This window comes from Hibiscus syriacus, unplaced genomic scaffold (genome assembly GCF_006381635.1).
Source record: "Hibiscus syriacus cultivar Baekdansim isolate YM2019G1 unplaced genomic scaffold, ASM638163v2 tig00006570_pilon, whole genome shotgun sequence".
NCBI classification, from domain to species: domain Eukaryota; kingdom Viridiplantae; phylum Streptophyta; class Magnoliopsida; order Malvales; family Malvaceae; genus Hibiscus; species Hibiscus syriacus.
In genome coordinates this window covers 515,791-542,315 of record NW_024062102.1, presented here as the reverse complement: position 1 = coordinate 542,315, position 26,525 = coordinate 515,791, and the positions used below count along the sequence as shown (strand labels likewise).

Here is a 26,525-nt window from a genome sequence, read left to right as displayed (position 1 = left end):
GAGGATTTAAAGTTAAAATTGCCTACACTAGATGAATATCATATCACACATGCGCCATTGCGATGCTACACATGGTCTGATGTTGTATGGCTCGGAAGCCACATTGCTCTTTAATTTGATGTTGTGTGGTTCAGACACCATACATTCTAACGCTTGATATTGTGTGATTCAAGCATCGGATTTGATCATTGGTTTGATGTTGTGTTGTCCAAAATCTTTGATCCAACTACTTTTATAATGTGTTGTGTGATGTTTATATTAATAGTGATGTATGATAGGTTTATTATCATGAGATGTATGTTGAGATGATTCATACTTGTTACTTGTATCTATATGTTTATACTTGTATCGCATGCTTATATTATGGATTGCATAGATTATTGTAGTGTAGTTGTGTGTTATTGAGCTTGTCAAACACAACATTCAGATGTTTTCATTCGTAGGTGGCTAGACTGAATACTATCCGTGGAGTTTCATCATAGAGAGATTTCAGCATCAAGCCTCTTTTAGAGTACAATACCTTAATAATTATTTGTGCTATATATTCACAAGATCTTATGTATTTTGTTAATAATTAGTAACTCTATTATTCTGATATACACAATTTTAAAATTATAGAGCGTCGTATTTTGTATAATTTATTTAATACTTATGATATTTATATAACGAGAATATTATGTTTTAAATATTTTAAGTAAAGAATTTTTCAAAACAAAATTGATTAATCATTTTAGTGATTTTGTGTGACACTCGTATCCTTTAAATTTAACCGAATCGGGATTAAGGTATTACATTTAGTGGTATCAAAAACTAGATATAGTTATATAACGAAAAGATTATGTTTTAAAGATTTTTAAGTAAAGAAGTTCTCAAAACAAAAATGGTTAATCACTTTAGTAATTTTGTGTGGCCCTTAGATCCATCGAATTTAACCGAATCAAAATTAAGTGTCACATTTAACGGTATCAGAACTTAGGTTGAGTTGATTATAGATAATCTAGTGGTCATAAAAATATGTCTGTTGAATACAAACTCGTAAGTTTAAGTTGTACTCATCCAAGATTGTATTTGATAATTTTTTCTTGTATTTTTTCTCTTGTAGAGTTCTTCACTATGTTTGGTAATCAAATCATAGTCAAGAGGGTAGATATAAGACTCTAGCCTTTCATAGTGATGATGATCTTGGTGGCGATTTCATCCTAGATTCTTTGGATACTGACTTTTCGAGAGATGTTGCGGTTGAGAAAACGACCGATTTCTACAACTTAAATCTGATTCTTGTCTACTTGGTGCAAGTATGCCCAGAATTTGTCATATATATATGAATTACGATGTTTGGTAGAAGGAATAAAAAAATTATCTAAAATTATATTTTGCTAAATTATTTTTTAATAAATTTTTATAATTTTATTTTGGAAATACACGAGTACACTGATAAAATCATGAGGTAAAATCAACCCTCTCCTATACAAATAAACAGGTGGGACTGCAAACTAATTTATAGATGAATTATATTCCCCTTTCAACGTGCATTATGAAAACATAGCTTAAGCTTCAAGTACATCTCTAACTCAAACTTCTTACGCTTAACTCAATTACACCCTACTCAATATAGCTGCAAATTTTACACTAAAAATATGTTCATAATATCTTAAAACCATGGGATCTTGATAAAAGACGAAACACATCAAATCTTTTTTAATCAAAGACTTTGCGCCCCTCATTGTCTTCCTTTCTGTGGAATTTAGCTCTGAGGTTTACATGCTTTGATTTTAAAAGTCAAACCAACGAAGCTAGAACGTTGACAAGAACAAGTCAAAATCTTATTTCGTGTTGAGTCATAAAATATGATTAATCAAATTCGAATAACTCAAATTTTTTTAACTCGACTAGATCAAATATTCACCCCTGATCAACAGCTTAATCATATGAGAAAAAAGAAAATCGTCTCCAAAATACCAGAAAGGTTAATGTTCTATTTCCAGCAAACTTGGGACAAACCCAACAAAAGGCTAAAATCGGTTCCTCTTTGTTAAACCCAATTCGCATCATAAGATTCTCACAGAAAAAAAAAAAGAACAAGTTAGAGTAATCACACTTTCTCCTAGAATTTACAGTAATTCCTATGCAGCAACTTCGGAGAATGGAACATCTGAGAGTGGCAAGGTGGTTGTGGTTTGAATAGCAGAAGTCCCCGGCAGTGGTTGCAAGAACTTGGTGTAGTGAAATTCAATCTGTAGTCGATGATGTAGCGGTGTAGATGCCATTAAACCCTTCTTGATATCTGCTTGCAACTCCCTAATAGGTATAGCAGCCAAGAAGCTCTTTATGTACTCCTTGCAGGATTCCTTACCTCTGCAAACAACCTCATCGGTACCTTCGCTCTTGAGCGATTCCTCGGGTTTGGTAACTACAGCCTCTGACATGGAACCCTCCTTAGCATTGACCTGTTGAACCTGTGGATTTTTTGGTTCAGCAGCAGCTGCTGTTATGAACTGGTTGCCATTTGACTTGTCATCTGATGATTGAGCAACATTCGGTAGCTTGTGCATTACAGTATTGCGATCAAATTTCAAGATGTAAGCTTGATTGCATCCCTCATAAAGCCTCTCTCCTAAAGTATCAATGATATAATAAGCTTCTAGTTCAACCTTCAGGATAAAAAAATGATCATTCCAACTAACTATGTAAACCTGAGGTTCAGCACTGTTCGGACATTCTGCATGACTAATCTCATCCCAGATGTTATCGAAAGACATTGCACCATGCAAAAAGTCAAATCTTCCCTCGTCCATACCTTCAGGATGGAAAAACCCGATAAAGGACTTTTTTGGCACTACAGAAAGAGGACGTATTTCAGCTTGGAGAACTGTCTCGAGATCAAAGTGCTTGTCAGGGAACCGCTCCCTGTAGATTTCATTCTCACAGAGGTTCCTCCATTCCAATGAGCCTTCTCTAATCAAACTATCAAATTGAGACTTAATAGGCATCAAATCACGGTTTTTCTGAAACCAATCAGAAATAACAGCAACAAGGGTCGTACATGCACTTTCACCAGCTGCTCGTTCACTCCGTTGATCAATAGACGCGAAAAAGACTTGGGCTTGAAGCTTCAAGTGTCCATCACGGCTTACCAATTCTTTGTGTTCCCAGCTGCCAATGGCAAAATTGTCATCCCCGAATTCAGAAATTGATGAACGATTTGCTAAATCCTCATCAGTTTTGTGCCACTGCCAAAACAAACGAACTTCTATTTAGATCCTAATGCACTTCAATCCAGTAACAGTTGTGCAAGAACAAACAATTGGAGTTGATAATACTACATTATTTCTTAACATAGAACCCAACGATGACCTTCAAAATGTATTAAGTCAATGAAGAAAGGGAACCTTCCAAACTAGAAGAGATTCTAAAGATATGAGCTGTTATGTCAACGAAAGATATCCAAATCCCCAATTTGATACAGAAAAAATAGCATCTTCACATATGCATGAATTCGTGAGAAAACAACGTGATAAATAGAAAACTTACAAGATTAATAATAGAAAGAAATATTCATCTAAGCAATTCGAAGATGTTCAGAAAGATTAAATGTGAATTAAATAAAAAAATATTCTTACCCCAAATGATTCATTAGAACTAAGCTGACGGCGGTCAAAATCAATGTCATCTCCACCTTCTTCTCCATTGGCTTTCTTTAACAGTGGTTCCCCTTTCACTTTAGGAGACCTGAAACTCAGCTTCCTTTTTCTCCAAGGCAAAATGCTGCGCTTTGAAGTCTGCAGAAGGGATACCTCTGACATGAATGTAGCAGAATCCTCAAAGTTTGAGCAGCCTACATCTGATTTCCGATGGCTGTAGTACACCCAATCCTCACTGGTTCCCGTGCAGGAGTAAAATGATCCCCCAGCATAATTTGCATGTGCAAGAGTACCATAACTAAATGACTTCCTTATGGTTGTGTCATCTTTCACCTCATCTGATTCTCCTTCCTCAAAATCATCAAGTGAATCCGTGTCCAGTGGATACTCACCATCATCACTTCGAGCAGAACACTTTCCTTCACTGCAATCATCCTCTCGACAAGCCTTTTCTGCTCTCCTGGTAGAAACATACTCCGTAAAAAATTTCACTTTTCTAAGACCAGCTTTAATCGCAGAAAGCTCATCCTTTTCCATTGTGACACTTTCTCCAGACTGGAAAGGCAATGCAATCGGCACTACAGCTCTCTGTTCTGGCTCAGTGGTTTCTTGAGCAGATCTTAGTTCCAAAAGGCTAAGTGATATCTACGTGATGACAGATAACTTAATAATTGGAATATCAGAAAACATAAAAGAAACCTAGAATTCAAACATATAAGAGTTTAACTTTTAAAGAGGCGCATACACAGAGTTGGGGACCAGGCTTGGCAACACCGAGCAAGAGCGTGAGAGGTACTTTTAGCTCAAACTCTTTATCTTCAGCAGCAGATGCATATTCAGCGAGATTCAAAAATGCAGTCCCAACAACTGTAACCTTGTTCTTCGGTCCCTGGTTCAAGCCCTGCGTCAAGAAAGATAGCTTGTTGAAACGAAATCCAGTACAATGTTGACAACAATATGGTGATAAAAGAAAGACCTAACCTAGCATAGTTTCAACGGATCAAGAAATTCAGACAGAAGAATAAGTCAAACATGAAAAACAAGGATGGAAACAGCTGTTTCGGATGTTTTCTATGGAATAGAATTAGCAATTTTTCGAAACGTGTCAAACTCTCCTATAGTCGACTGTCATGCGGGAACAAGACAACCGAATTATTCGTAAAAAAGTTGTTCTAAGCTAAATTCAATCCTATGGATTTGTATAAAAGAAAAATATAGTTCAGATCATAAATTCCTCATTTAAATTCCAGACCAATCAAAAGAACATACCAAACAAAATGCAGGAAATATAAAATTAAAACATTCAAGTCCCCTAAAACTCTAAACAATTTATCATTTCTTTGAAGATAAAGAAAAAATTGGTTCCATAAAACCCAGAAAATAAAAGAATCTGTTCTTTTGAGACTTACATTCAAGACAGAGAAAACGATTTCCCATGGATGAAACACGTTCTCTTTATAAGCCGATAAGCTACAAAGGGACTGAAACTCTTCATCCCACACAACGACGCCATTCTGACAAATGCCTTCGACTTCTTTAGTGAAATTCCTCTTAACCGTTCGTCTTAAAGAACCAAGGGAAGCCTTTGGACCTTTCCATCGAATCTCCACCGTTAATTTATCCAGCTTCTCCTCGCCTTCCCCTTTCAGATCCCACCCTTCTAAACTCTTTACAATTAACTTCACCTCGTACTTCTTTGAAACCAGAGGCGGCCACGGTCGCCACCTCATCATCTTCGCCACCATTGTCCAAACCCGGAAAAGGAAAACCGAGAAGAAACAACCTTAAACTCCTCGAATCGCTAATTTTTCTGGGAAAACCCAAACCACCCAGAAATTTTATATGAAACCTCCCTGGATGTATTGAAATATAAGACCCAAAATACCAAAAACAAAACAATCTTGGGATTCTTGAATCAAAATATAGAAGGAAAAGAAACAGCTAGTTGAAAGAGAGAGAAAAATGGCTAAGCTGATTGGATTTTGAAGGGGAAAAATAACTCTTGGGGGACAGATACAGAAGGGAATGGGTCCCTTTATATAATTAAAAGAGAGAGAGTTCTGATGAATGAAGAAAGTTGAAGGAAAAAGAGAGAATGTTGCGACTCGTGCGTTAAAAAGGCTAAGAAGTAGGGTTAAGAGTTGGAGACAAACGAAGACAAAAGGGTTAAACTTGAAGCGACCCAGAGAAACAGAAAGAGAAAGAGAAGAGAGAGATCAACGGGATCCAGATGAAACGGGATTTAGTTGACTTCCGTTTTATCCATTCTCATTTTTATCCGTTTAAATATATGATAATTTAGTAAATTATTAAATATAGAATTATAATTATCTTCGTCTCAGTTTTTATAAAATTCATGATTAAATTATAAATAATTAAATATCAGCTCAATTAAAAATAATTATTTTTTCAAATCCTAATTAATAATATTTTTATATTGATGTTTTAATTTATTTGCACTTCTCACGGGAATTTTTTCGGTCAGTTCTTATTGAAAATAAGTGGCATCACCGAAAGTAAACCAAACTTTCGGTGGAAATTATTTGATGGCATCATTTGTTGACATTTAGAAAGGGCCGTAGAAATTATTGATTTTTCAACAATGGTAGAACCTTAATTTTAGCCATTGTAAGTTAAGGTATTTATAAATTAGTCCTTAAGTTTCATCTATAAATACCCTAGCTCATTTAGTTTCAAAATCATCCCAAATCATTCTAGCTTTCTTCCAATACTAGAGAGAATTTAGAGAGTTTCTTGAGAGTTGTTTTCTCCTTTTTATCAAGAGAGAATTATCATTGTTTTCTCCTTGGTAGATCGAGAGAGGTTGTAATTCCTATTTTCTCATAGTGAAATTCTTCTATCGTTGCCCGTGGTTTTTACCCTATATTATTTAGGAGTTTTCCACGTAAATTTTGTGTCTCTTTTTATCTTCATTTTTATTTTCTCAAATTATCAGTTGCGATTTTACTCTATCTGATAGCCGTCTTCCGCAACAATTGGTATCAGAGCTAGATTAGAGTGTGTAATATCTGCTTATTGTCTTTATGGTTGCCACAAAAAGGTGGATCCTCCACACATAAGAAAATAAGAAGTTATTACTCATTCTTTGAAGGTTCCAGAGAACTATTCACGATAGTGAAATAGTGGGAGCTATCCGTAAAAGAAGCTATGGCAACGAAATTTGATATTGAAAAATTCAATGGGAGAAATTTCTCATTGTGGGAATTGAAGATGAAGGCCATCCTAAGGAAAGACGGGTGTCTAGCGGCTATCAATGAAAGGCCGGTGGATTTCGTATATGACATCAAATGGAACGAGATGGACGGGAATCCTATGGCAAACTTTCATCTAGCATTAGCAGATGAAGTATTGTCAAGCATCGAGGAGAAGAAGACAGCTAAGGAGATATGGGATCATCTCACCAAATTGTACGAGGCCACATCGTTGCACAATAAAATTTTTCTTAAGAGAAAATTGTACACTCTCCGCATGCCAGAATCTACTTCAGTGACGGAGCACTTAAATACACTGAACACTTTATTTTCTCAGCTTACATCCTTAAGTTGTAAAATAGGAGAACAAGAACGTGCTGAACTTCTACTTCAAAGTCTACCGGATTCGTATGATCAACTCATCATCAACTTGACAAACAGTAATGTCACTAGTCTAGTCTTCGATGACGTTGCATCTGCTGTTCTACAAGAAGAAAATCGGCACAAGAACAAGGAAGACAGGCAAGTAAATATGCAACAAGCAGAAGCATTGACAACGATGACAACGATGAGATGGAGATCAACAGAACGTGGCCAAAGCAGCAATCACAAACATGGTAGATCGAAGTCGAGGAGCAAGAAGAATTTAAAGTGCTACAATTGTGGAAAGAAGGGTCACTTGAAGAATGATTGTTGGAGTCTAAATAAAAACTCTAATCCACAAGGCAATACCGTAAACACTTCAGATGATGGAGATGTTCTATGTTGTGAAGCGTCAACCACCGTGGAAGGCAGAAAATGATTTACAGATATATGGCTCATTGATTCGGGAGCAACATATCACATGACCTCAAGAAGAGAATGGTTCCATCATTATGAACCTGTCTCAGGAGGATCTGTGTATAGTTGCAATGATCATGCCTTAGAGATCGTTGGCGTGGGAACCATCAAATTGAAGATGTATGATGGAACAATTAAAGTTGTTCGAGATGTGCGGCACGTGAAAGGTCTGAAGAAAAATTTATTATCCTACGGATTGTTGGATAATAATGCTAGCAAGATTGAAACACGGAAATAAATCATGAAGGTGTTCTGTGGAGCGCTTGTGGTGCTGAAAGGTGAAAAGATAGCTGCAAACTTGTACATGCTTAAGGGAGAGACATTGCTAGAAGCAGAAGCCTCTGTTGCCTCATGTAGTTCAGATTCTACAATGCTGTGGCATAAGAAACTTGGACACATGTCAGAACAAGGAATGAAAGTCTTTGTGGAGCAAAAGCTACTTCCAGGCTTAACAAAGGTATCACTTACTTTATGTGAGCATTGCATAACAAGCACCGGTTGAAATTCAACACATCAAATTCTAGAGGCAAAAGTGTTCTAGAACTGGTTCACTCTGACGTATGGCAAGCACCAGTTACATCCCTAGGCGGAGCAAAATATTTTGTCTCATTTATTGATGACTGCTCTAGGAGATGTTGGGTGTACCCTATTAAGAAGAAGTCCGATGTGTTTTCAACTTTCAAAAACTTCAAAGCGCGGGTGGAACTTGATTCTGGAAATAAAATCAAGTGTTTCAAAACAGATAATGGAGGAGAATACACAAGTGAAGAATTTGATGACTTTTGCAGGAAAGAAGGCATCAAATGACAGTTCACAGTGGCGAATACTCCTCAACAAAATGGACTGGCAGAGCGGATGAACAGAACCTTGTTAGAAAGAACAAGAGCAATGTTGAGGGATGCAGGCCTAGAAAAATCATTCTGGGCAGAAGCAGTCAATACCGCCTGTTATTTGGTGAATCGAGCTCCATCAACTGCAATAGAGTTGAAGACACCAATAGAGATGTGGACTGGTAAACCAGCTGATTATTCAAACCTCCATGTATTTGGAAGTATTGTGTATGTGATGTACAACTCCCAAGAAATTTCAAAGCTGGATCCAAAATCCAGGAAATGCAAATTCTTGGGGTATGTTTATGGTGTAAAGGGGTATCTCTTGTGGGATCCTACTGCCCGCAAAGTGATCATTAGCAGGGATGTTATCTTTGTAGAAGATAAGTTACAAAGAAAATAAGATGATGATAGCGCTGAAAAGTCAGAGACTACACAGATACATATGAAAAATGAGGTTGAACAAGGAGATTCTTCTGAAGCAGAACCAGCACATGATGAACAAGAACCAGGGAGTTCTGAAGCTCCAACAACTCGTCTATCAGATCGTGTGAGAAGACGTCCCAATTGGCACTCAGATTATATTATAGAAGGAAATGTTGCATACTGCCTTTTAACAGAGGACGGTGAGCCATCAACATACCAGGAGGCAATAAACAGCTCAGATGCTTCACTTTGGATGATGGCGATGCAAGAAGAAATCAAAGCCCTTCATAAAAATAATACATGGGACCTTGTGCCACTACCACAAGGAAGGAAGCCAATTGGTAACAAATGGGTCTTCAAAATCAAGCGAAATGGTGACGATTAAGTTGAGAGGTATCGTGTAAGACTGGTAGTCAAAGGATATGCTCAAAAAGAAGGTATTGATTTCAATGAAATATTTTCTCCTGTGGTTCGACGAACAACAGTTCGAGTAGTTTTGACAATGTGTGCTACATTGAATTTACATCTAGAGCAGCTAGATGCTAAAACAACTTTTCTTCATGGAAATCTTGAAGAAGAAATTTATATGCTCCAGCCTGAAGGTTTTGAAGAAAAAGAAAAGAAGAACTTGGTTTGCAGGTTGAACAAATCTCTATACGGTCTAAAGCAGGCGCCGAGGTGTTGGTATAAGAGATTTGATTCCTTCATTATGTGCCTTGGATACAACATACTTAATGCAGACCCTTGTGCTTATTTCAAGAGGTCTGGTGATAACGATTTTGTTATATTGTTGTTGTATGTAGATGACATGTTGGTTGTAGGACCCAACAAAGATCATATTGAAGAATTGAAGGCACAACTGGCTAGGGAATTTGAAATGAAGGACTTGGGATCAGCAAACAAGATTCTAGGGATGCAAATTCACCGAGACAGAAGTAATAGGAAGATTTGGCTTTCACAAAAGAATTACTTGAAGAAAATCTTGTCACGATTCAACATGCAAGATTGTAAGCCAATTTCTACCCCTCTTCCTATTAACTTCAAATTATCCTCCAGTATGAGTCCTAGCAGTGAAGAATAGAGGATGGAGATGTCTCGAGTACCGTATGCATCAGCAGTGGGAAGTTTGATGTTCGCTATGATATGCACAATACCAGACATTGCACAAGCAGTGGGAGTGGTTAGTCGGTACATGGCGAATCCAGGCAAAGAGCATTGGAATACAGTAAAGAGGATCCTGAGATACATCAAAGGGACCTCAAATGTTGCATTATGTTACGGAGGATCAAACTTACTAATCAATGGGTATGTAGATTCTGACTATGCAGACGATTTGGATAAAAGCAAATCTACTACAGGATATGTGTTTAAAGTTGCTGGTGGAGCTGTAAGCTGGGTTTCAAAATTACAGTCAGTTGTGGCTACATCCACAACAGAAGAAGAATATGTAGCAGCTACACAAGCCAGTAAAGAAGCAATTTGGTTGAAGATGCTATCGGAGGAGCTTGGGCACAATCAAGAGTATGTCTCTCTGTTTTGTGACAGTCAAAGCGCCTTGCATCTAGCAAGGAATCCAGCATTTCATTCAAGGACAAAACACATACGAGTTCAATACCATTTAATTCGTGAAAAGGTGGAAGAAGGGACGGTAGATATGCAGAAGATCCATACCAAAGACAATATAGCAGATTTCATGACAAAGGCGATCAATGCTGATAAATTTACCTGGTGTCGATCTTCTTGTGGCCTGTCAGAGACGTAAGCAACATAATGGTACAAGGTAGAAAGAATTGTGTGAAGATATGATTGTTCCAATCAAATATTCAAGTGGGAGATTGTTGAAAATAAGTGGCATCACCGAAAGTAAACCAAACTTTCGGTGGAAATTATTTGGTGGCAGCATTTGTTGACATTTAGAAAGGGCTGCAGAAATTGTTGATTTTTCAACAATGGTAGAACCTTAATTTTAGCCATTGTAAGTTAAGGTATTTACAAATTAGTCCTTAAGTTTCAACTATAAATACCCTAGCTCATTTAGCTTCAAAACCATCTCAAATCATTTTAGCTTTCTTCCAATACTAGAGAGAATTTAGAGAGTTTCTTGAGAGTTGTTTTCTCCTTTTTATCAAGAGAGAATTATCATTGTTTTCTCCTTGGTAGATCGAGAGAGGTTGTAATTCCTATTTTCTCATAGTGAAATTCTTCTACCGTTGCCCGTGGTTTTTACCCTATATTATTTAGGGTTTTCCACGTAAATTTTGTGTCTCTTTTTATCTTCATTTTTATTTTCTCAAATTATCAGTTGCGATTTTGCTCTATCCGATAGCCGTCTTCCGCAACAGTTCTTACGGGAAATAAAGTTAATCTTTTTTATTATAGAAATTTAGTTTTACAAAATTAATAATAAGATTTCGAAATTCGAATCCAAGTCGCAGATTATAAGATTATAACAAATTTAATATTATTATTTAAAGTTAATTTTAATTCAAATATATACTCATGCCATTCAACTTTTAATTTTAGTTAGGGGATGGATTCAAATTAATTAATACTTGATTAAATACTACCTGGATCTTATTAATTTATTATTACGCTGTTATTTTCTGAATGCACTTCTTCAAAAATAGATTTTAATTCATTGAAACTTATTAAAATAATTAAGCTGTTTCTTATATAGCTTTCCGAACAACTAGAGAAAATGTTTACGTACATACATATAATTCAACCATGAAATTGAAAAAACCAAGCATTCATGCTTTTTTCTTATCAGGACTCGAAATTTAGTCATAAAATTATGAATAGAATAAAAAAATTTAAGTTAATTTGAATTTAAAGTGTGTTTGAATATTATAATGTAATTATTTAAAAAAATTAAATTTAAATTTTTAATAGTATGAAGTGCTTATAATATAATATATTTTTAGAAAAAAAAAAATTAACTTGTGGAAAACATATACATACCATACAAATAACGTAACTATTTAAATTTATATATTCTAAAGGGATAATAATTTTTTTACCACTTAGATTACGTGTTATTTAACTAATGAGATAAATGGTTTGGCTAGACAGTTTGGCTTTTGCAAAATTCTTGGAGTTTTGTAGAGCAATGAGGTTGGTGGGCAAATGATTTGATGTTGAGGGTTCAACATCTCCTAACTTCAAAAATGGAAATTTTAAATGTGTATTGTATGGCCATTGGTGGTGATTATAAAAGTTTAGATCGTGCTTAATATTTAGGGTTCATTTTCAAAATTAGTTATAACTAAACACTTGACATTAGGTTTCTCTTAATTCATATATTTAAAATATTGAACCAACATGACCCAAGCGATCTTATTGGTTAATGAATTGTTCTTATTTATTGAGGTTTCGGATTAGAGAACTACATGTACATAAGCATATGAGCGTTTAATGTCAAATGATTAAGATATTTTAAAAAAATAGTATTTTATATTCACCCAAAATTAATAAAAAAATCGAGAAAAGAGATTCAATCTTTTTAGTCATTGGATGCCATTCAATCTTAGCCACGTAGATTTGCAGTGGATGCAATGCCCACTTGTACGTATTTCTTTCATATGGTAATAGGCCAATGTCATTTTGGTTTAACCATATATTGTTTGTCCTTAATGCATGATGGGTAAGTGTGTATATATAAACAATTCCTTAAAATACTGTTAGAAAAATTGATATATTTCAAAATAATTTACTTTCTCATTTGTTAATAAAAGCATGAAATGTTTGCTTATAAGTTATTACATATGATAAGACTTGTAAGAATTAAATTGAGGTGCTCAACTTACGTGCACAATAACTAAACTTAAAAAATCAATATGCTATACGGCGAATCCGAAAAAAATATTATCAACTGAATTAATATAAATAAAAAAAAAGTAATAGTCGATGAATACTTCAACTAATTAAATATTTTAAAACATCTCGTTTTCTTAATGAGTAACTAATTGACTTGCGCAAAATTAGATCGCGTACAGAAAGAGTGTTATCGAAAATTGATGTTAGTGGTAGACTTTTCTCTACATGTATTCGAAGATTCTTCATATAAAATTTGAGTAGATGCCTCTTGACTTGTACCGACAAATGTTTCAATAGGAATGTTACGGTGTGCATTTTCATCGTTTAATTATGATGTAAGTTTTAATTTTAAAAAGTAAGAATTTATTATTTTCCTCTTATTATTTTAGCATAAGAAAAGTGTCATAATTTCATTAGTAATAACAGATTAACAATATATATTTATCTAATATGATAAAGCACTTGAAGAAATAATGAATAAAATAAGATATAAATAAAAAAATTGAGTGAATAAAATACGATATGAAAAATACCTTTTAGATTTTTATTGTAATCTTGAACGTATAAAAATTGCTGAGTGCTAACAACACTACAAATTCACAAGAACTTAAGAAGCGAAACAAAAAATAAAGCATAAAAGTTCAAAAATAATAATAAATTCCAATGAAAGAATGCTAAAAATCCAAAATAAGTGAAAGATAAATATTCAAGCTTTATAAGGATTCAGGCAAAATTAAATTAGAAGTAGGACTGTATTTAAATTAATTTAATAAAATATGATTGCAGCTAAATTTTAAGTTTAATAAAAATATTATTATTTTTCAAAAGGGTGGTTTCGTATAATTTAAAATAAGAGAAACATACAAAAACCGGACATACCGGAAGGTTTCATTAAAAAACCACCCTAGAACCTATTTGGAGTAGCTTCAAATGAGAGAAAAAAAATCTCTTCTTTCAGCTTAATCGTTGGGGGCATACACATTAATCACCCTGAAATCCAGATTGTACTTGCTACATCTGCCAACCAGTACCAAAAATGTTTTGCAGAATCTTTCTTTGCACTTAGAAACATTTAGAATTCCATAAATATAGCAACCCACCAGCAGATCTGATAGACAGAACAAATGCAGACTCATCAAACGAACTACCTTTAAGCCGATTCAGAATCATCAATTTTTCTTCTTTCATTTTCGTTTCTTTCAGTAGAATAACATTAGCTTTGCACTGTGAAATAGCACTTTTATTGGCTCTAACTTTTTTGCTTATTCCTAATATCCAGATAAATATAGGTAAAACCATGAATCAGTAAAAAATGCACAGAAGGTACCTTGAAACTCAACCTGGATATGGTTTAGCGCTCGGGATCATTCTCTATTTTCTCGAATCTGGCCATTACCACTCGATCTGTGGCATTGAACTCGATGCCCAAACTGGAACCGACTTCAAAAGTGGCCATTGCTTCAGAGGATAAACCATTGACAGCTACCAGGCACGAATTTTCTCGTCCAACTCCATCAACTGAAACACTACAATATTCTTCTCTAGACCTAACTTTCTTTTTGCTTTTAATGACTGATTTGGACTTTTTATTATTTCTCTTAGTTGGAGGCGAGGACACCTGCTCTAGGAAATTCCATGCTAGGACTAATAACCTGATTGGCTGAAGGAAGACCCACTACTTGCTTATTTATAGTCTCATCCCGATTAACAAAGGAAGAGATAAGGCCCACGTTGAGGGCAATCGAAATGGGTACTTCTAAGAAACTAGACCCAATAGAAAAAAGGCATAAGGCAAACAAATACACTAACGTTTGACCATATATGCAATTGTGCCCAAATCATTTTTTTTTTGGATCATTTGACCTCCCCACGTTTCATTTTGAGTCAAAAATCACCCTCATTGGATAAAAACCGTTAGTCAACTGACGGTCAACGGCTCTAGCTGACTAAGCAAACACAGGTGGACAACAATGATGACGTGGTGTGTCCACATCACTAATATATGCTGACGTGGAATTGACACGTCAACAATTTTTTTGGTTTAAAATTTTAATTTCAATTAGAATTTTGTACCAATAAGAGAAGGTTGTTATTTGCATGAAAAGGGATTCAAACCTAGGGCAAAGTTGTGAAACGAGATTGTTCTTGCCACCAGGCCAAGCATGCTATTTGGTTATGTAATAAAACAAAAGATTATTTAACCCATGTTAAATCTTCAATTTAATTAAACCACGAAGATTGCAGACATTGTCATGAGGCAAAGAAATGGGTATATATTAGATCTTTCTTACTTATCTAGGAAAGGGTATTACATTCATCTGGCAAGGTAGTAATTTGATTCCCATCAAGTATCATAACTTTCAGAGACTGAAGCTTCCCAAGATTAATTGATAGTCGCTCAATAAGATTAGTGGCTAAAATCTGTGCAGGGAAAAAGGAAGAGATACTTTAAAAGGTAGCTAAGCTTTCACCATCTTTTATTTTAGGAAAAGAAATAAAATCACTTCATCCATCACAAAAAGCCAATATGCTAATAAGGACATACAAATGCTCGATAAAATATTTTAATCAAATGCATTTTCCAAACATAACAACACATTTAGTGTCCCAAAAACTTACGAATGTACAAAAAGTGGCCAAAAATAATGAAGTCTTTACATCAGAACAACATTATTCAACATTTACGAGTCAAAAGAAGCTATAAATATTGCAAACAAAACTTGCATATTTCTTACCAAATGTTGCATATCCACAAGAATTTCAACTGCATGGAATGAAAAGATAAAGGGGAAAACTAAGGATTCACTAAGCTGTTTAAGAGTGTAATTATTAAAAATTAAAGTTGAGAAAGGTCATACCTAATCTATTGTGAGTTAAATCAAGAGTTGACACTGAACTATCCAAATCAAAAACTTCATTGGGAAATGTATGTTCAATTCGAAGCATTCCTCAGCAAACCACAATGGGAAAAAATGAAAAACAAAATACATATTTTGAACTGCTTGACTAAATGCAAAATCGGGTCTTCAATTCTCCAAAACTATTAAGCAAACAAGCTCGAACGAGAATCTATATATTTAAATACCAAAAAACACTAGTATCTAAAACTAATCATATAAAGGAACTGATCTATCATAAAACTATGAAACAACACTGAATCAAACAAAAACCCAGAAATCATCATCATCTGAAAAAACCGAACCCAAGAAAGATAGTTGGCTTGCCTTGCATTTCGCAATAAAAAAACAAACAATGGATGCATGAACATGGAGGGACCACTTTCCCAATATAAAAAAACCAAATATGCAGTCCCCACCACTCATATACCCTACAAAATGCAATCCCCACCGATGATATATGCATCAAAATTATGATTTTCACCTTCGATTCATTACTGGAAACTCAAATAATAGATGCACAAACCCAAATATATACCCTTTCGTGCAAAACCCAAACAAAACCCAATTCGAAAAAAATAACCATAACAAATTTTCACATCAATTTGTACGGTTATTAACAACCCACAAGTTAGAAAACCCAAATATTTAACAAATGATTAGATACAAAGGCATAAACCAAATCATTTAGCCAAACCCATTAATCCTAAACAAACCCAAATATTCAAGGTTTTTCTTTAAAAACTAAACTCACCTTCTATTGCATTTGAGATGGACTCATTGAAAGGGGAAAAGATTCAAAATTTGTTCTTTTCGAATTTGATGGAGATGGAATTGAAAGGGGATATGAAATTAGGGTTTTAGATCAATTTGAATTTGGAGATACTTGGTTTTAGGTTTGAAGATCCTCTGAGATAGTTGAAACGTGTTTTATTTGGTTTAATTAAACTGAAGATTTAATATGGGTTAAATAAGCTTTTGTTTCATTACAAAATTAAATAGCATGCTTGGCCTGGTGGCAAGGGTAATCCTATATCATGCCTTTGCCCCAGGTTCAAATCCTCTTTCACGCAAATAGCAACCTTTAATTTATGCTTGCTAATACGCACCAATAGGAGAGTTACACTCTCCTTATCGGTGCAAAATTCTAATTGAAATTAATTTTTTAAACAAAAAAAAAATTGTTGACGTGTCAATTCCATGTCAGTATATATTGGTGACGTGGACACGCCACATCATCATTGTTGTCCACATGTACTTGCTTAGTCAGCTGGAACTGTTGACCGTCAGTTGACTTACGGTTTTCATCCAACAAGGGTGATTTTTGACCAAAAATGAAACGTGGGGAGATCAAATGCTTCAAAAAAAATGATTTGGGCACAATTGCATATATGGTCAAACGTTAGGAGAATTTGTTTGCATTATGCCTAGAAAAAAATGGGTTCATATACGCATCACTATCATCTTTGATTTTACCACGCTTCAGCCCAAGACCATCACCCAAACTCTCACTATCAGAAATAGCAGGCACATCATGCAAAATATTACAGTTGGTCTCCATCAATTATCCATGACAATAGTTATCCTCGGGAATCAACAAAGATTGAACGGCTCCAACTTTGTCACCCCGACCAGGCAAAATTGAATTCCATTATCCATATTTTCCTCGATCCTCATAGCAATAGTATGCACCTCATCATTACATTGGAATCCCTCCACCCCATGCACCACGTGAAACTCCTCGTTTGTGTAGCAAAAGATCCCGTCAATAAACTGTCGATCCCCCTCATACACTTCCGATCTCATTTTAATCGTTTAAGAATGACCATTCACCATCAACCCAAGACGATCCGGGATTATCGACATCTGCTGAACCTCAACCAAAACTTTTACCTCGTCAAAAGAGGATAGATATCCGAGATTATCTCTTTATTTAAGATGTCATGGCTTGGCCGCCTGGATAGGTCCATGCCTACATCCGCCCATAAATATGTTTTTTATTTAATTTATGAGATTTTTTTGATAAAAAATATTTATATAATAAAATTTATTTTTGTATCGATTCAAAATTTGGAGTCAATATTTTGACATTGACTCAATTAAAATGTTGATAATTAATATAAAATATTGAATTTGTTAATCAAGATTTGAGTATAATCGAATAAAAATCAAATCTAATTGATATTAAGAATAAGATTTTAAAATTGCGAGTAAAAAAGAAAGGACCAAAAGTGTAATATGCCCCTTGAGGGAAATCAAATCTAATTTACTCTTTCAATTGTTGAGTGTAGACTTAGGGTTTAAAAGGTAATTAGGCATGGTGATGGTGTCATCCTCTTTCCCCTAGCTCTATTTTTTCATTTCGTCCGCTTTCTCTCCATCATTCAGGCTTAGAGCATTTGCTGAGAAGAAATTAGTTTTGTGAATCAAAGCAAATCAATTTTGGAAATGCAATATATATTTTCCTATCATCCCTAAAGATCTATAACAAATTCATTATTTCTTCATAAGAGTATCTTTAAGTTAATTAAGGGTGCGTTTGGTTCACGAAATATAATATTACCGGTGGGAATAGGATTACCGGCGGGAATAAGATTACTGGGAATGCTGCATTGTTGTGTTTGGTTCGTTTAGCAGGAATATAATATTGCAGTGTTTGGTTAAAGAAAAAAAATATTATTGGAATGTATATTTTACCAAATTGTCCTTATTATATATTTATTTTTTAACAAGTTGAATTCTACTCTAATTTTATTATACTTAATTTATATGTTTTCTTTAAAAATTTTAAATTCATAAAATTTATATAATTTTTTTACAAAATTAAAAAGATAAATAGGTTTAATGAAATAGTAAAATTTTATTTTAACACCTGAACTTCATATAAAATTCTAATTATAGACTTTTTGTAAAGCTAAAATAGTTTAAGGATAAATTTGTAATTTAATCTTTGTAGAATTTTTTTATTCAACGACAGGATATTTTTGAAAAAAAAATTAAGGGCATTTTAGTCTAAAATGTAACAATACCTAAGGGAAGGGGTAATCACATTTCCGATAATATACTCCAAAATACCACTGTTGAGAATAACTTATTACCGGAATTGAGAATGTTTACCAACCAAACGGGGGAATGACATTCTATTCCCCTGGTAATCCAATATGACCTTAACCAAATGCCCCTAAGGGTTTAAGACACGAGTCATTTATTTTTATGTTGTAAATTTGTATCTCTATCTTTTATGTAATATCTTAAACTTAATACGTTACAGGATGAACCTAGTATATTATATTGGACATTGAAGTGATCATTATTTAAATTTTTTTATCTTCTCATGATCAAGACGTCAATTTATTAACTAATACCAAAATTTCAATATCCATAATAATTGTAAAACATTCTTACAAAAATCAAGCAATTTTATACGTAATATAAATTAAAATAAGTTCAAAATAATACTAGAAATGTTAAATTACTTTCTTAGTATTCTAACAATTTGACAATAATTTGTTATTTTTTATGACAACATATAATTTTTCAGCTACTACTTTGATCCGATGAACTCACTTAGTTTATCAATATTTAAAAAAGATTAAATTGATAGATTTTTTAAATATAAAAAGTTAAATTTATTAGATTATTTCAATTAGGACAAAATTGATAGAATGTACATGTTTTAAAGATTAAAAATACAATTATATCATATCACATTAGACATATCCAAGTACTGCATTAATCCGATAGACTCACTTGGTTTATTAATACGTAAAAAAGACTAAATTGATGAAATTTCTAAATATAAAATGTTAAATTTATAAGATTATTTTAAATTAAGACAAAATTAATAAAATATACATGTTTTAAAGATTAAAAATATTAATATATCATACCACACTAGCCATATGTTTCAATTTCAATGTTAAAATAACTTATTTATAACAATATTTTAATTATGTAACATGTTTGTAACCTTATATATGTATATATAAAGTGTCTTATTCATCAACAAACCCATAATTAACTGACCATGGGTGTAGTTTACTCAAAAAATTAAAATTTCCTTCTTCTTTGATTACTATCCAGACCCAAGAATCTGCTCCATGTTCAATCGGGTTTACCCTCTCACCTTCAATGCAAAACCTTTTTTAGGGTTTTTACCGTTCACCACACTTTTAAATCCGACTCCGTACACTCATTTTTAGCTTCATACGACATCAAACAAGTATGTTAGCTCTCTCTTCCAATCTCATTTCTTTTAAATTTCAACTTTTTATTAATTCTTTTGCATTTAATCTTCATATATATATATATATATATATATATATATATATATATATATATATATAATGGGTTCTTAATTCTCATTTCTACTAATGTATTTTGTTTGTTGTTTTTTGTTAGGATTTCGACGAAAGGCCTAAAAGAGAAGATCTTTTGAACACGGTGGGGTGGCAGAGAGATTTACATTGTGCTATTCGTCAAGTTGGAAGATGATTAGAACATAACAATACTCATTCTGCCAAATAATCTTATTATATTTTTCGCTTAAACTCCCCTGCTTTACCTGGTTAATTTATTTCCTTCCCTCTTTCTTCTTTTTATTGGGTAATCTTAAGGTTAAATTTGAGATTGAGTTCGAGAAAGAAAAGATGGGTATTTTTTGTTTTATATAAAAAAATGAAATTTAAATCATTTGACTATTAATACTCCGTTCGATTTAGCTTGTTTCATGAATAAGATCATTTTCTTGTATTTGGTTAATTTTTTTATTAGTATATTTTTTATGTGTGTGTTTGTATGAAGTTAAAGTTCAATTTGAAGTTATAATTGAGAAAAGAATATTTTTTATACTTTATGTTTTTTTTTGTGCTTCTTTGTGTGAGTAGGAAATTGAATTTGAGTATGAAAAAAGTACTTATTTATGCATGTGAGATGCCTAGTTATCATAGATTGTGGAGATCAACTTCTGCAAATATCTCAACACCTTTATATCAGTATTTTCAACAGTTGGTAATGCCAACTTGTTCTTTTCAATTTGTTGATGGCTCATTTCTGCAAAAAGATCAAAGTTTCTTATTTGTTCATTGTTGTAAAAGGACATGCATTTGACTATACGATTCCCTTGGTTTGAGATGGTGTCAACTTATTGAAGATCAATAGATTGCTTCTAACGGATAAAAAACAAAATTTCAACAATGTTACATTGTTATGAACAAAATTTCTTATCCTGGTCCAAAGACAGTTGTATATCCAATATCTTCTTCTTTGGTTCTAAAATATTTGGATTTTCATCTCAAGCTTTTCACAAAAATTTCACTTACTCTTATTTTTATGTTTTTGTATCCCTGAATAAGTTGTCATTTGTTTTCCATGCATAAGGAATTTCCATTTCAAGGAAGATATTAACAGGTTCGTCTATAGAGACGCCAATTACATGTTTTTTTTTTTTTACTTTTTTGTGTGGCTAGGGAATTGAATTTTGCTTTTTTGATAAGCGAATATTGTAGTCTGGTATGAAATTTTGGAAGCATGCAGGTTGAAACTCATTAATATTTGTCAATTGAATCATGAGTTGATTGATACCAATTTCAAACTAAATAATTTCATATAAAAAATTAGGTTATCGTTTGGTACACCACCAATAAAATAAATAATAATTTCATAAATGATTTTAAAATAATGATGTGTATTTTTATAAAAAAAATTTAAAAAAAATTAAATCTATAACAGGTTATCATCCTAAGGTTAAGAATATTTTTTAAAATTAATTTTTTATTAAATCATAAACTAATATCTAATAATTTTTGTAAAAATATTTAATTCAATTTGAAAATATATTCATTTCAAGTAAATCGGAGTACATTAAATAGAATTTAAATCCTTCAGGGAAAAAAGGTCAGTTTTCTCTTTACTTACTTTTAGGGTTTCTAAGTAAAAGCGGAAGGAAAGATGTACAAGACGAAGCAGCTATGGTCTCCTCTCTCCGCCGCTTTCCGCAGACTTCTTCCGACGACATGTCGTTTGGCTCCTTTCTCTGCAAATTCAAAAATTCCATCTTTATCCTCTCACCTCCGATCTTCTTCTAGGGCTCCTTTACGCCCTGAAATTTTCCCTGATTCAAAAATTTCCCTTCTAAGTTTCTGTTCGCAATCCGCCGCAAATCTCGATTCTACAACGAAACCGTGCTGGAACTGCATCGCCAACGCTCCTGGCTCGACGCCGTTCTTGTATTGTGATTCCTGCCGGAGCATTCAGCCTGTTGATTTATCCATCGATTACTTTCAAATTTTTGGACTGTAAGTGCATTTTCCCTCTAGTTTCACCCCCCAATTATTGCTTCTATTTCCTTGTTTGTTCCGTAATTTTTAAAACTAGTAACAGAGAGAAAAAACATGAAATTGAGGTTGATGGGTTAGAGAGGAGGTACAAGGATTGGCAGAAGAAACTGCATCCTGACATTGTTCATTCAAAATCGGAGGTTTGGTCATTCCAAACAAATAATTTGGTTTCGGATTCATATCTGTTTTTAGAATTATAATTATTTTTTTGGAATTGCTAGAAAGAGAGAGAATATGCTGCTGAACAATCTGGCCGTGTTATTGATGTGTATCGCACACTTAGCAAGCCGTTGTCTAGGGCGGTATACATTGTAAGCGTTCCTTTAAATCATAAGTAATGTACAGTTGTATGATTTCTGAAGTTTTTTTGCACTTGTAGTCATGATATTTTAATTTACTTGAAGTGATTGTTTTGCTTAGTAAATATAATTGAGGTGATTTAGAGTGAATACTGTTAGTTTAATTGAGAAATGGCTTTAGAATACAACCTTAGATCAAATGTGCTTGTTGTTGAATCTTACTTTTTTTTGTTAACACTGATAGGTCAATTGACGTGAAATAATTTGTTTCATGGTCCAATTGATTTGAATTGTGCTAGTATATTTCTTGATCACCTTCTGCAAGTATCTCAACGACTTTGTATCAGTATTTTCAACAGTTGGTAATGCCAACTTGTTCTTTTCAATTTGTCATGGTTTTGTTTGTCAATGGCTCCTTTCTGCAAAAAGATCAGAGTTTCTTATTTGTTCATTGTTGTAAAAGGACCTGCATAGGGAATTTCACAAAAAATTCACTTGCTCTTATTTTCATGTTTTTGTATCCTTGAATAAGTTGTCTTTTGTTTTCCATGCATAGGGAATTTCCACATCAAGGAAGCTACTAGCAGGTTCGTCTGAAAGAGACACCAATTGCATTTTTTTTGTGATTCTTTGTGTGAGTAGGGAATTTTTTTTGATAAAAAGGAAGGCCTCGTTAAAAACCAAATACAATAAGATCACACTACCACCCAAAAATGATGGTAGCGCACTCAACACAGCGCTAAACAACACTACCGACATGTATATGATAATACCCTACACAAAAACTACCTCCTAGGTTAATCACCTAGTTACAAACATATACCATTTCCAAATCATTCCGATATACCAATAATATAAAAACAAACAACAACCTAGGAAATTGAATTCGAGTATGAAAAAAGTACTTGATATATTTATGCAGGTGAGCTGCCTAGTTATCAGAGATTGTGGAGATCACCTTCTGCAAGTATCTCAACGCCTTTGTATCAGTATTTTCAACAATCGGTAATGCCAACTTGTTCTTTTCAATTTGTCATAATTTTGCTTGTCGATGGGTTCTTTCTGCAAAAAGATCAGAGTTTCTTATTTGTTCATTGTTGGAAAAGGACTTGCATTTGACTATATGATTCCCTTGGTTTGAGGTGGTCTCAACTTATTGAAGATCAATAGAATGCTTCTAACTGATAAAAAGCAAAATTTCAACAATTTTACAGTGTTATGAACAAAATTTCTTATCTTGTGTTCTTATCCTGATCTAAAGGCAATTGTATATCCAATATCTTCTTATTTGGTTCTGAAATATTTGGATTTTCATCTCAAGCTTTTCACAAAAATTTCACTTACTCTTATTTTCATATTTTTGTATCCTTGAATAAGTTGTCTTTTGTTGTCCATGCATAGGGAATTTCCACTTCAAGGGAGCTACTAGCAGGTTCGTCTGAAGAGACGGCAATTGCATCACCATTAACTCCTGTTTTGGCAATAAATAGTGGAAAGACTGAAGAGAAGAAAGTTGCTCCCAATCGCACAAAAGTTCAAGCAGTGTTAAAGAAGATAAAACAGGTTACCTCCTGAACAGTAACCCAGAATTTATTGTTTTGAACTTTTTGCTTATTTCAATATTTGAAGGCGGTTTACTTGAAGGTAAGAAAAGAGGCAGGTAATTTAATTGGTAGGGACTACTTGGGAGCTATAAAATATCAGTTTTATGTAATGAAAATACAGAGATATGATAAAATTTTATAATTTTAGGGATGCATGATCCTCTACATGTAATAGTTGCCAATCTTAAATAACAAGAAAACCCTATTACATGAGACGTTTTCAATTTGGAAAATTTACATAAGCATGCTAAGAAAAAGGCTCGTCTCCATCTTTATTTGAGTTTTTTAGCTTAATATATGGAAAACACCATATTCGGTTTACACTTCTGAACATAAATCTTATTTTTGATCAGTTGAAATAAATTATATTATGAGTCCTTTAGTCGATGAACTTTGCATAAAATTTCTATAGGACATAGTCAAGCGGATGGGATCTTTCTTGGGATCTAAAGCTATTAGTGAAATAGATGCATTTGCTCTCAAGCTTTAGGAGATTTAGAGAGAAATTCCGCTTAAACAGACTTGTTGCTAACTTCTGTTTGTGATATCATGCTTGAGAACATATCATAGAACGTCCATTCAACTACTTGTTAATATATCTTTACTAAAACTGATGGAGGCTAGTTTCTGAATTTCCAATATTACAACCACTTGCCTAAATTCTGCTTGGGGTAAATTAGCCATGTCTTTCCTGCATTCAAGTTAGTTCCCAATGATAAAGCTGGTGAAATTTTAGCATTAAATCAGTTGACCCTACTTGTAAATAATGGTGTACTCAGAGCTAACCAAAAAAGGGGAAAAAATGATTACTTAACTAATATGGGACCTTGTACTACCGTTGTTATGCTGTATTGCCATGCTCCTGATGTTCCTATCTAGTAGAATTAACTTTGGCTGACTTGCTTGTTTTAGAGTCCTAAGAAGGTCAACTTGGTTGCTGCATTAGTTCGTGGTATGAGAGTTGAGGATGCTTTGTTGCAGTTGCAAGTGACAGTAAAGCGAGCTGCTGAAACTGTCTATCAGGTAATTCAACAGCTCGACCCTATTGCTGAGCTATAGTTCTTTTTTGAAGTATTTGTGTTGTTTATCGTTGAAATTTCTGCACTTGATCTACTTTAAACTCATCTTAGTAAGAAGCTATAGCTATTTACCCCCAAAGGAAATCCGGAAAAAGAAAATTGGAAAAGAATCCGAAATTTGTACTGCTCCAACTATATTTTTGGTATTGTTTAGAAGGAAAATACTTTTGCATTGTCGGCGAACAATAGAGTTCTAACATTTTTTATAATTATATAACACCTTGCAATGCAGGTTATTCACTCGGCTAAAGCAAATGCTACCCATAATCATGGATTGGTTCCTGAGCGTCTGCTAGTTGGTAAGAAGTGGAAATGAGCATGCTTGTATCACTTTGAATTCTTGTGCTTGTATTCATTCTTCATTTCGTTTCAATGTTAAACAGAGGAGGCATTTGTCGGAAAGGGGTTATTTTTGAAGAGAGTTTCCTATCATGGTAAAGGGCGATCCGGAATTAGAGAGAAACCCGAGTGCCGGCTAACCATAGTAGTGAGGGAAACGACCCCAGAAGAGGAGGCCGAGATAGCCAGGCTAAGGGTAAGAAAATTCCGCAAGCTTACTAAGCGCGAAAAACGACTTGTACCCCATGAGCTTATTGAAACCACTCCTATTTGGAATCGCAAAGGCAGCAACCGGGAACCAAATGGCAGGGCTGCATGAGATTGTAGTCTTTATTTGTTTAACTTTGTAGAAAAGTAAAGCTCTGGAAATGGGTGCTACGATATAGTTTTCAGTGGCCGGAAATGAGTTTTAAGATGTTGAATTTTGGGCTGTTCCCCCCTTTCATTATCCGTTATTTCTTGAGAAAAAAGAGAGAATATTGGAAGAATAAAATATTTATATTTTATTAGAATTCATCACTTCAAAATAACAAATTTTAATAACTCTGTAAAAAATACCATAGATCTCAAAATCAATACCTTAATAGACTAAATAAAAAATTGTTATCCTTATTGAAAAAATCCTCCTAAATCTGAGTAAATTAAATAGACATTCTAATTCAATATGTAAAACTTTAAAGCCTTTAGGAGGTGTTTGGATCAAGGAATGTGGGATTCTCATGGGAATGAAATTCATATTCCCATGTTTGGTTGGTCAGGAATCTCATTCCCGGTAATGTTTTATTATTAATAGTAGATTTTTTGGGACATATTACTGGAATGTCATTACCTCTATTTTCTTGAGTATTGTTGGATTACCAGCGTTTTGGACTAAAATATCCTTAATTTATTTCTTTCAAAAATATCATTCTTTTATCATTGAATAATAAAAATTATACGAAGGTTAAATTATAAATTTATCTTTAAACTATTTTAGATTTACAAAAAAAAATTATAATTAAAATTTTATATGAAGTTCAGGGGTTAAAATAAAATTTTACCCATTCATTAAATCTTTTTATATTTTTAATTTTATAAAATATATATATATATATATATATATATATATATATATATATAAATTTTATTATTTTAAAATTTTAAAAAAATATATAAATATTTTTAATTTATTAAAAAATAAATATATAATAAAAAAATTTAATTA

The 26,525-nt window shown here is 33.4% G+C and overlaps 2 protein-coding genes across 2 annotated transcripts; one reads left to right on the top strand and one right to left on the bottom strand.

The window, feature by feature from the left end:
• Positions 1-854: 854 nt before the first annotated feature.
• On the top strand, positions 855-25,780 carry LOC120200819. Its single transcript, XM_039201567.1, has 11 exons — positions 855-865; positions 12,057-12,063; positions 21,558-21,958; positions 22,044-22,140; positions 22,222-22,311; positions 22,856-22,886; positions 23,222-23,304; positions 23,701-23,862; positions 24,816-24,926; positions 25,215-25,281; positions 25,366-25,780. Exons 3-11 carry the CDS (start codon positions 21,612-21,614, stop codon positions 25,638-25,640), a joined length of 1,263 nt encoding a protein of 420 aa, XP_039057498.1. The 5' UTR covers positions 855-865; positions 12,057-12,063; positions 21,558-21,611; the 3' UTR covers positions 25,641-25,780.
• On the bottom strand, positions 1,984-5,836 carry LOC120200817. The gene is made up of 4 exons (XM_039201566.1): positions 5,051-5,836; positions 4,387-4,542; positions 3,621-4,286; positions 1,984-3,230 (listed from the first exon to the last, which is right to left on the bottom strand). The coding sequence occupies exons 1-4, from the start codon at positions 5,384-5,386 to the stop codon at positions 2,124-2,126; spliced, it is 2,265 nt and encodes a 754-aa protein (XP_039057497.1). The 5' UTR covers positions 5,387-5,836; the 3' UTR covers positions 1,984-2,123.
• Positions 25,781-26,525: the final 745 nt, after the last annotated feature.